The sequence below is a fragment of the Chrysochloris asiatica genome, unplaced genomic scaffold (genome assembly GCF_000296735.1).
Source record: "Chrysochloris asiatica unplaced genomic scaffold, ChrAsi1.0 scaffold00009, whole genome shotgun sequence".
NCBI lineage: Eukaryota > Metazoa > Chordata > Mammalia > Afrosoricida > Chrysochloridae > Chrysochloris > Chrysochloris asiatica.
The window spans coordinates 35,447,275-35,458,983 of record NW_006408527.1 but is presented as its reverse complement, the minus strand read 5'-3'; the positions used below and the strand labels follow the sequence as shown (position 1 = coordinate 35,458,983).

At 33.0% G+C, this 11,709-nt stretch overlaps 1 protein-coding gene across 1 annotated transcript in view; it reads left to right on the top strand.

Moving 5' to 3' along the window:
• Window positions 1–10,719, top strand: part of CDC73 (cell division cycle 73) — a 190,011-nt gene extending 179,292 nt beyond the window's left edge. Inside the window, exons 14-17 of the mRNA XM_006834180.1 lie at window positions 646–807; window positions 1,886–1,986; window positions 9,520–9,661; window positions 10,683–10,719. Coding sequence (XP_006834243.1) covers window positions 646–807; window positions 1,886–1,986; window positions 9,520–9,661; window positions 10,683–10,719 — 442 coding nt within the window. The remainder of the gene's footprint in view (window positions 1–645; window positions 808–1,885; window positions 1,987–9,519; window positions 9,662–10,682) is intronic.
• The last annotated feature ends 990 nt before the right edge of the window (window positions 10,720–11,709 follow it).

The window sequence follows — 11,709 nt, the reverse complement described above, 5'->3', positions numbered from 1 at the left end:
AAAAAAAAAAAAAATCAACCACGTAAAATAAATAAATAAGTAAATAATAATACAAAAAGAAGATTTGCACCATGTCTGCCTGACCATTCACTTGTTAGTCTCTTTCTCTCACTTGCGCAGCTTCTCCCAGCAAGCATTCAATCCACTTCTGTAACTTTTCCTCTGAAATTGAGTTCGAGGACTTTCACCTGTGTGTATCTGTGCGTGTGTGAGTGTAATTTGGGCTAGTATCTTTATTGTAGAGGTTCTGTACAGTGCATCTTCCTAGTCTTTCATCTTCCAGAAGTCATTGATTATGAATCCAAGTAAAATGAAATCTTTGAGAACGATTAACTTTGTTTACCATGATGTTGCTTGTTGTGAGGATTTCTGTTTTCTTTAAGTTAAAGTATACTCTGTATTGAAGGCTTTGGTCTTTATTAGTAAGCGCTTCAAATCTTTTTTAGCTTTCAGCTAGCAAAATTGTATCATTTGCATATTACAGATTGTTAAATGAGTCTTCCTTAATTCTTCATATACTCTCTATAAATAAAATGTTTATTTTGATTTAAGACTATCAGTATTTTAAAAACACTTGAAAATAGTTTGTTTTCTCAGATACATCACATTTTAATATACTTGTCTTTTTCTCATTTCTTTGCAAAGATTTGTCCCATCAGATGAGAAGAAGAAACAAGGCTGCCAACGTGAAAATGAAACTCTAATCCAGAGAAGAAAAGACCAGATGCAGCCAGGGGGCAATGCAATTAGCGTAACAGTTCCTTATAGAGTAGTAGACCAACCTCTTAAACTTATGCCTCAAGACTGGTAAGATAATTTATGTTTTATGTTGTTGATTTTTCTATGCATATTGTTAAATTATTTTATTAAGTGAACTAGTAGTAGGTTTTATCATTGTATCTAAATAAAACTATCCTTCAAACCTTTGTTTATGTCTATAGATCTAATTTAGTTATCGATAAAAAGTAACATTTTAACAGTGGTTGTTGGTGGCAGTTTTGTGCCGTAGTGGATTCTGACTCATAATGACCCTGTACGGGGTTCCAGGGCTGTAATCTTTACAGAAGCCTCATCTATCTTCAACAGTGTGAGTGGTAGATTCAAACCGCTGACCTTTTGGTTAGCAGCCCAACTTGTAATCCACTGTGCTACCTTGAGTTCCTTATTCTAACAGTTCCCAAATACATTTGTATTTTGGAGAGTTAATTGTAACTTTTAACTGTTTTAGCAGTTGTCCTTACTATAATTTTTCAATCTGTAAAATCTAGAAATTTTCAGTTTGTAAATTTATGGAATACGAGGAGTAGACAGATTTCATTTTAGGAGATCTAAGTTGAATCGTTGGAAAAACAAGTTGCTTAGAAAATATTGACTATAAAAATTAAGGCAAGTTTGAGATAGCTGTAAAATTTTAAAAAAGTACCAATGATCATTTTGCTCAATTCTCAAGCAATCACAGAACGCAAAGATAAGGCTTTGTAAACTATTTGGTGGATTACTGTAAGTTAATGATTTTAATTAAAGCAAAATAATATGTGCTTGAATTTTAATGACTTCCCTGTAAAACAAACTTTTTCCATTTAATATATCAACTACTCTTCCCTTTTGCATTAAAAAGATTTCTACTTAATAGAATGGCAGAGAGAAATGGCTAAAAACATATTTAAGATTGTGCATGTAATTATTTTTAAAAGATTTAGGTAAAAAGATGCTGGTAGAATATAGCAATCATTAATATGCTCAGATGATAGCATTATAATGAAAAGTTTTGTTAATGGACTATGTATGAACACTAAAATGAAAAAAATTATGAATCTTTAGGGATTTACAGTAGCTAAAGTTCAATTTGAGACATTCCTCTCCCCTTTCTTCTTTTAATTTGTAGGGACCGAGTTGTAGCAGTTTTTGTTCAAGGTCCTGCATGGCAATTCAAAGGCTGGCCTTGGCTATTGCCTGATGGATCACCAGTTGATATATTTGCTAAAAGTAAGATTCTCTTTGTATTTATTGCTTGCCCACTATAGAAATGCTGTCACTTTATTTAAGAGAAACAGCTTCTAATAGGGTTCCTTTTTTTTTTTTTTAAAAGCCATCATTTGCTTGTTTCATGATTTTCTAGAATTTTCATGGTAGTGGGGAAAGGGAGCTAGCTGAAACCAATAAGTTTATTATTTATTGCTAATTCTTGTTTAGTCCTTGGAATTTTCACTGTATTTTAGATTTCTCTTAGAGTACAATGAGTAACATACACTAAGGAATATTTAATAATAATTATAGGACAACATTTGTAAATATTGTTTAGCATTGCAGTAAAGTAACTGGTGTTTACAATGATATTTAGGAAAACTAGCTACTTATTAAAGACTAAACATAAAATGAGAAGGTTATTACTGTTAAAAACAATAAACATCTGTTACTACAGTAATATAAGATTGCTTATATTAACTTTTAAATTTTTACTTTTATAGTTCTTTGAACATTGTGTTTTAAAAACTGAAATTTGCAACTAGATAACATTTATGGGAAGTTTTGGCTTTATATATACAATTTCCAGAGTCTTCATGTTGCTCTGTAGGGTAAGCACTGGATTGCTCACTGCAAGGTTCATGATTCAAACTCATCAGCAGCTCTTCGAACACCCAATTTAAGGTTGATATGAGTTGAAACAGACTTAACAGCACCATACAAATTTGCATATCAAAGGATTGATGCTATGTGTATGTATATACATAGAGATTGAGTTCTCGTGTGGTGCTGTGGGTTAATGTGCTGGACTGCAAAGTCAGTTTGAACTTCCAGGTCGGTGGTTCAAGCTCACCAGTCACTCCTCGGAAAGCCTATACAGGGTTGCTGTGGATCAGAACAGACTTGACAGCACTTAACAACAATATATGTATATGCACACATATATATGTGTAATTTTTAAACCTATGAAATATTTTTAAATTATTTTGTGTACATTAATATTTTCTGTGTGCTTGTTTCTTAGTGAATGTTTCCGATTCCTTAAAAAAAATTTTTTTCATGCAATTTAAAAAGCATTAATTTTGTTGCACACCCATATGTTTTTGTTAAAATTAAAACCAATTTTGAAATAGTTTCAGAAATACCTTTGCTTTAAAGTAGTTAAAGTACCGTAAAGCATTTACCAGCTTTTCTTATTGTCAGCAATGAGTGTGGCATGATTGTTTCTCTCTTCACTCAGGTTTCAACTCATGTGTTTTCTCTTTAGAGAATTGTTTTTGACCATCCTACATTGAATAATCATCACCTCTTGCAATATATTTATTTTCTTGGTAGCACTTAATTGTTGTTTGATGTTGTCCTATTTTTATGTCTTTATTATAACCCTTGTTTGGCTAAAATGCAAATTCCCTAATAGGAACAGCCTTACTCACCATTGATACCAGCCTTAATCGCCATTATTACCAGGCATCGGAGAGGCACTCAATGTTAAACAAACGATTTAATGTAACTTACATCTTTTACTGGAGTCCTGTTGTGGCGCTGTGGGTTAATGTGACAGACTGCAAAACCGTTAGAACTGCAAGGTCGGTGGTTCAAGCTCACCAAGTGTTCCTTGGAACCCTATACAGGGTTGCTATGGGACAGCAGTCGACTCGATGGTGCTTAAAAGCAACAATATATCTTTTACTGAACATAAATCGATAGAAGTTGCTATAACAAAAGGAGATTTAATTTGGCCTGCTTATTTGCTGGAAGAAATAGTCTATGTAATTGGACTATTTAATTAAATTAGTAATATCAGATTAATTAAAACCAAAAACAAACTCATGAAAAATGTTAATTAGAAATGATAACTTTAGGAATTATGAATATTGATTATGCTTCTGTGAAACCCTTCTTGTTCTTTTACCTTTATACTTAAGGAAAACCTTTTTTTTATTGTTGTCCACAGTATTACTATTTCCCAGGCATCCCAAACTTAAATGTTTTTAAATATTTGCTCTTCTTACCTTCATTCATTTTAGAAAATGAGTTCTAATAGTTGTAACATGATAGCTTTTTGCATTATTTTTGAAACTGGATTAAAAAGCTGATGAATAGAAAGATAAAGGGTATAGAGTATAATTATAATATTTACTTCAGAGAATGAAAATTTTAATGATGGTACAGTGTTGGTAAATGGGAATGTGTTTCACATGCTTGCCGTGTTCAATCAGTAATCTTGATAAAAAACAAACTAGAAAGTCTTTACAATACCAATTCTTTGTATATTTTAATAAGAATATGTGGTATTTTTGTTTTTGTTAAAATAATTTCTCTTCCACAGTTCTAGATAAAAGCTTAGAGAGTTTTATTGTTTTGTGTTGTGCTTTATCATTTTTCCAGTTTATCAATTATTTTCTTCCATGAGTTAGTTTTTTTCTCTTCAATATTCCTTCTCTGCTGACTCATTATTGTTATTTAAAAATATCCTGTTCCTTTCATTTTAAGCAAACCCCACCCTTGACCTCACACCTTCCTCTCTCTTTTTTAGGAGATAATATTCTGAAAGACTTAGTTTCACTTCTGAAACAATAACCTGATAATCTTCTGAAAGACTAATTCACTTTCTGTTCAGTCTTTGGTACACTGTAGTCAGCTCTTGCTGCTCTTCAGTGAAACTATTTACACCAAAGTCATCCGTGTCCCCACTATTGAATGTTTATGAGCTCTTACCAGAATTAGACACTGATGAAATGTTCTTTTCCTAGGACTTCTGATGGTGTAGTTCAGATTTTTTTTTGCTAATTTTCCTTTGACTAGCATCTACATATTTATGTTTACATTTCTTTTCTCTATCAACTCTGAGTACCCTCTCAAATTTTTAAACTTTCTGTTTCCATCAATATTCTGTTATTCTAAAAGTTATGTCTCTGCCTTAGTACTCTTGAGACTGCATAGCTTATTGATTACCAGGTAGCTCCTCTGTGAGATATCCCATTGTTACATTAAAAGGAATTATCTTATGTTTCCCCAAAGTTTTCTTTTCTTGTTTTCATCTTTAATTAGCTCTTTAACTAAACTGCTTTAAGTAAAAAATTAGAGTAAATTTTCTCTTTGCATTTAGTTGGTTTCCTTGCTTTTACTGTTGCTTCTTCTACCTTGCCATCATTTAAAAAAAATCTTAAAAATTTTAATGAGACATTTGAGCTTGTGACTGTGGTTTACAAACTTTAAAAAACAATATGATTTATGCTTGAAATTATGACGATATTTTAATCAAGAGTTTTAGAAAAACGATTTCTTCAAATTCTTAACCATTGATGAGGGAACGCAGTGGCTCCATACAATAAGCACTGGACTGTAAACCACAAGGTACAAAGTTTGAGTCCGCTAGCCGTGCCAGGGGAGAATGATGAGATTTTCTACTCTGGAAGATTTAAAGCCTCAGAAACCATATACAGAGTTGCTGTGAATTGGAACCAACTTGACAGCACTTAACAACCACCACCATTGATGAAAAGTTTGTAATTTTCTGAATTGCTTTGTCTCGTTGTCATCTTATATACTCAGTGTATCTATTAAATTTTATGGAAAAGGACACCTGTTTTTTATGTTTTGTTTTTACTTCTTCCCTCACCAAAAAATAATATTGACAAGATTAGTGCAATTTGCAAAAGTGATCAAACCTCAGTTGTGTGAAGTATTTTACCTTTAGTATTCTTTGTGTCACCATACAACTGGTTTTTTAAAAACAAATTTATTTCATTTTTTTTTAATTCTTCTTGTTGTTAGGTGCCATCGAGTTTGTACCAACTCATAGCGACTTTATGCACAGCACAATGAAACACTGCCCAATCCTGGGCCAACCTCACTACTGTTACCACGTTTGAGTCCTTCGATGCTGCCACTTGGTCAATCCATCTCGTTGGGGTTCTTTCTCTTTTCTCTGACCCTCCGCCTTACTAAACATGATATCCTTCTCCAGCGACTGGTCCCTCCTGACAATATGTCCCAAGTATGAGAGACGAAGTTGGGCCATCTTGGCCTCCAAGGAGCACCCTGGCTGCACTTCTTCCAAAATGGATCTATTGGTTCTTTTGGCAGCCCAAGGCACTTACAATATTCTCCTCCAACACCATAACTCAAAAGCATCAATTCTTCTACAGTCTTCCTTAATCACTGTCCAGCTTTCGCATGCATATGCAAATACCATGGCTTGGGTCAGGTGCACCTTAGTCCTCAAGCTGACATCTTTGCTCTTCAACTCTTTAAAAAGGTCTTGTGCAGCAGATTTGCCTAATGCAGTATGTCCTTTGATTTCTTGACTGCTGTTTCCGTGAGTGTTGATAGTTGATCCAAGAAGAATGAAGTCCTTGACAACTTCAGTCTTTTGTCTGTTGATAAGACTGTTGTTTATTGGTCCAGTGGTGAGGATTTTTGTTTTCTTTACATTGAGATGTAATCCATAGCAAAGGCTGTGCTCTTTGATCTTCATCAGTAAATGTTTCAAGTCCTCTTCGCTTTCAGCAAGCAAGGTTGTATCATCTGCATATCGCAGATTGTTAATGAGTCTTCCTCATGGTGCCACATTTTTTCATAGAACCCAGCTTCTCAGATTATTTCCTTATCATACAGGTTAAAAACTTTAATTCTTATTCGGAATAAAATGTTTTATGGTAATATGTTAGCTTAAGTTTGCTTGGCATCATTGCTTAATGTGAATAAACTGTTTTGTCTGGTGAGAGAAACTTTCTTATGTTTCTTCATTATTGGTGTAAACTTTTTGGACTGTGTTTACAACTCTAAAAATCCAGTTTTAATTTAAAATGTCATGTATTCTAGGTGAAAAAATACATAAGATTAAATTTATTGAAATCAGTGTAGTTGTGGCCTTCATGGCTATAGATCATAGTCTGTTTCAAATGTAAGTCATGTATATTTTAAGAGTGACTTAAAGCAAATTGTATTGAAAAAAAAAATGAAGTCTAGTAAGCAGAATAAAAAGTAGTGGGTTGTTTTCATTTAATTCAGTGACTTTAAAAATTCACACATAGAAAAATGTCTGTTTTTACTTACATAGATAAAAATTTGAAAATGAGTTTTCTGATGCCATAAGGACATTTCCATCAGTTTGTGGAAAAATTGAAGTCCTTCCTATGTCCTTTTTAATTACTTGGCATAACTATATTCAAAATGAATAATTTGTGTCTAGTTGGTGTTGTCAAGTCAGTTCTGACTCATAGGGACCCTATGTAGGGTTTCTGAAACTGTAAATTTTGGCAGGAGCAGAAGAAAGCCTCATCTTTCTTCCACGGAGAGGATGGTAGGTTTGAACCACTGACCTTGTTATTTTCAGTCCAGTGTTTATCGTACATCGTCACCATGCTCCTCTTGTGTCTGGTAGAAGGACTTTTATTTTTAAAAGCAAGTACTGTATAAAATAATGTCTTTGTGGATTCTTGGCTTTTTTTTAAAACACATTAATCATTTTTAATTTCCATCCCAAATTTTTTTTATGTGTGATTTAACAGAGCTTACCAGTTTTCCGTTCAAATGTTCATACATGGTTTGTTTTATGACCTTGACTATAATGTCCACAATGTTTCATCCCACTTCTTCTTGTTGCCAGTTTCCAGTTTTCCTTCAAGAATTTGACCATTTGTTAACATCAAAAGCCAACAATCCAGCAAACAATATGAAACAAGCAATTACACAGTTGCTGTTAAATGCAGTTGATTCAACTCATAGTGACATTGACTCATAGTGACTCTCTATAGGTTTTCTGAGGAGTGGCTGGTGAGTTTGAACTGCTGACCTTGCAGTCCAGCGTGTTAACTCACAGTGCTACACCAGGACTCGAATTACATAGGAGCTCTGGTAGCGTAGTGGTTACGAATCAGGCTGCGAACCGTAAGGTCAGTAGTTCAAAACTACCAGCTGCTCTGCGGGAGAAAGATGAGGCTTTCTGCGCCCGTAAAGATTTACAGCCCTGGAAACTCTGTACAGGGTCGATATGGGTCAGAATCGACTCAACGGCACTTAACAACAATAGCAACATCCAGAAAAGTAATAAACTCAGTTTTTTTTTTGTTGTTGTTCTCAAACTTGGTGATGATTGGTGGGAAAGCTAAACATTTCCATGTGTACACAAAAACAATATAACTCTACTAATGATAAATGAATTGTAAATACAGTAATTAACTAACTGGGTTGTTTCAATTGAATGACCAGGAGGAAAGAAAGTTTGTAAGCCAATATTTTATGGGCTGCCTGTTACCTATTTGTAGCACACCAGTTTTAAGAAGTTTGCCCTAGAGTCTCTTATGTACTCTGTAGCAAGAGTTACCTTTTAAAAATTAAAATCAGATGAATTCTGATTCCTTACCTTAACCAAAATGGCCTACATACAGGCTTTTGCCTATTTTAAAAGTTACACTTGTTTTTAGAACTGTGTAAGCTTGCTCTCATTTCAAGTTCCAATGCTGTCTGCCTGGAGTCCCCTTACCCCAGATTATTGCTAGATAACTTTTTTATGTCATTCAGCTAACTCCTGGAGAAGCCTTTTGTAAATAACTCCATCCAGTTTACTTCTTACCCTGCTGTATTTTACTTGAATAGTAATTATGCCATCTGAAGTTATATTGTATATTTATCTGTTTGTTGACTGTTAGAATATAAGACCATGAGAGTGGAGATTGTGTTGGTCACTTCTATATCCTCAGTGCCTACAGTAGTGCATGATATATATTGGACACTTACTTGCAAATTGTTAGGTATGTCTTTGCAATTTTTTCTTTTTCTCTCTTCAACATTTGTCAGTAAGTCCTGTTCTCGCTTGCTGCCAGTCATATTTTCAATCTTTTTATTGCCAGCCATATAGCTTCTACCCAATTGAGGAAATCCATCTCTTCTTCCTCTAGATTTACTAAATTGTGTTAACTACTCCCTGCCATAACTTTGGTCCTTTATAAGCCCTACTAGACTAGTATTGCTTTGAACTTCTGATTATTTTGCATAATGCAAATAAATTAATTTTTTTCAATTCTTTTAATAAACGATTTTCTCTTTGAGCATGTTCTTTCTGCTAACTGGATTGCTTTTTTTCTGTGCTGTCTTAATTCTTAGTCTTTGGGCTTTAAGTGCTTATTCAAGTTTTTTCTGATTCCATGACCTGGGGAAATAATATTCCACTACTCTTATTTCATGGTCCTATAATATCCCATTACTCTTATTGTATTTAGGTAGCTTTTTAATGTTGTTGTGTTTTTTTGTTTTTTTTCTTCAGTCTTTATGCTTCACTCAACTGTATGCATTTTGTCTTAACCTAGTTCTTTGTTTAAATCTCTACTGGCATATATAAACATTCAGTAATTATTTGTTAACTTGAGAGTTTTGAAGACACTGCCTAGCATCTGTTTAAAAACATCAGCTGGTTATAATATGGATTTAATTGTCAGAAAAAAATTGAACTTACTTTTTAGTTAATGTCTATATATTTTTTTATTCTTCTGTAAAATGTTTTTATATTTTTTACTATAGCGTTAATAAAATATTATTTTTCCCATATAGTTAAAGCCTTCCATCTCAAATATGATGAAGTTCGTCTAGATCCAAATGTTCAGAAATGGGATGTAACAGTATTAGAACTCAGCTATCATAAACGTCATTTGGATAGACCAGTTTTCTTACGATTCTGGGAAACATTGGATAGGTAATTCTGTTCCTAAAGTACACTCATTTATGTTTTGCTGTAATAATTTGCTTGTCTTGTCTTCAGATTTTAAATTATATCAAGTTGTGGGCCTTAATCCCTAATTGATTTCTTCCAGTGTTGTCTAATTTTATGCTGATTCACAATAGAGAATTAATAAATATCTTGTTGATATGTTGACTCTAGAAACAGATGGAAAAAGGATTTATAGTCTGGAAGAAGAACAATATATGAAGGAGCTTCAAAAAGTTCATGGCAAATGGACTTAAAAGATAATGGGATTTTTCCATGAACATTTTGAAACTGCCTCCTACTCTGACTCAGAAGACCTAGGTTTTAATCTTCATTTTGTAACCTGGTTCTTAATTGTGTGATCTTTCTGAACTTCAAGTTTCTATTTGTCCATGGGTTTAGATTAAATGATTTCCTATGTATTTTCCCAGCACTGATAGATTTTTTTGAGTTCTGGATAGATCATTAAAGGCAATGAATTTTTAAATTTATTTGCTTGTATTAGTAGAGTTCTTAAAGCCCTTTACAAAAACAACAGTTTTGTAATTTAAAAGTTTAAGAGCAATATATGATCACAGTTAGTAGCATTGAATCAGTTCTCATTTTGAAGATTTCTTTAAAACTTTCTTGGTTAAAATTTCTAATTGCATATTACAGGTTACCTCAAAGTCAGAGTTTGAGGTAGCACTGTGGAGTTAACCCACAGGACTGCAAGGTCAGCTATGAGTAGGAACCTACTCTACAGCACTTAAAACAACAATTGCGTGATAATAATTTTAAAGAGAAACATTTATCATTGTAGTCAGTCAGACGCTATTGTGAAATGACAGTATAAAGCCTACTTCAGGAAATTTTATATTTCCAAAGGTCACAGAATCAGGTTTTTAAAGAAAACACTTTTTGTGTGTGTGTGCTGGCAATGTTAAGTTTTAATAAATGCCAAGTTATTTTTATATGTACTCTTAAAATTTTTGTAAGTATTAGTAACATAATGTTTATTATTTTTCAGGTACATGGTAAAGCATAAATCCCACTTGAGATTCTGAATTACTTGGTTTCCTCTTTTTCTGGACATAAGAAGCTTGGATGTACCTTGTATAAAGACTGATACTCAAACTTCATGAATTTATCAAGAACTTTCAAATGAAGGTCACTAATTGATCTTTTATAAGACCTTATTTGATGCTTTGTGCTTCAAAGGGATGATGCCTATCATCCATATAAGCAAACTTTTTGGATTACGACTATTTTTTTAATATTAGCCTTCTAGTCTGTAATGGAAATTGTATATTTTGATAGAAGTTTTTTCTCCTTTGTTTCAATTAGCATTACTTAAAACTTGTTTCTTTAGAAAATAAATACAGGTTACAAATGTGTGTATATTTAGAGGTCATAGGCTTCCTAAGCCATCTTGCTTTTGGTTTTTCATTGCTCTGTTCTTTTTATTGAACTTCTGTGTTATGAATGGTATTAAATTTTAGTCTCTGGAGTGTTTCCCAAAACTGAGTAAAGGAATGTGACTACTTTGAATGATTCAAAATGTCAACCTGTACATGTATACTATATCTACTCTTTTTATTTAAAAAATAATAATGAAAAATCAAGAACAGTTCAGCTTTGGCTGAACCGTTCGTCATATTCAAGACTTCTGTACTTATAATGAATACATTTAGTGAATGTGTATTCTTCTCATTTACTTTGATGATTTTAAAATTTAGGATGATATATTTCTATCTGTGATGTCTTTCCACTTGAAAAATCTCAAAACTAGATTAAAAACCTAATAGGCTCTAGTACATTTTGTTTTGGGAGCCAGAGTATAGTTTGGAAGAAGGGGGGGTATGTATCAGTCCTACTGCAATGTAAAAGTAACTTTTTTATCTTTCCTCATAAATTTACCTTTTCTTCTTATTTTATATGGTATATAAGGGTTTTAGTCTTCTATTTCTAGGAATGTCAATATTGGAGTTATTATCTCTCATTATCCCTAAATATTGATAGACTTTCCCAGGCACCAAAGAACACATTTACTTAAG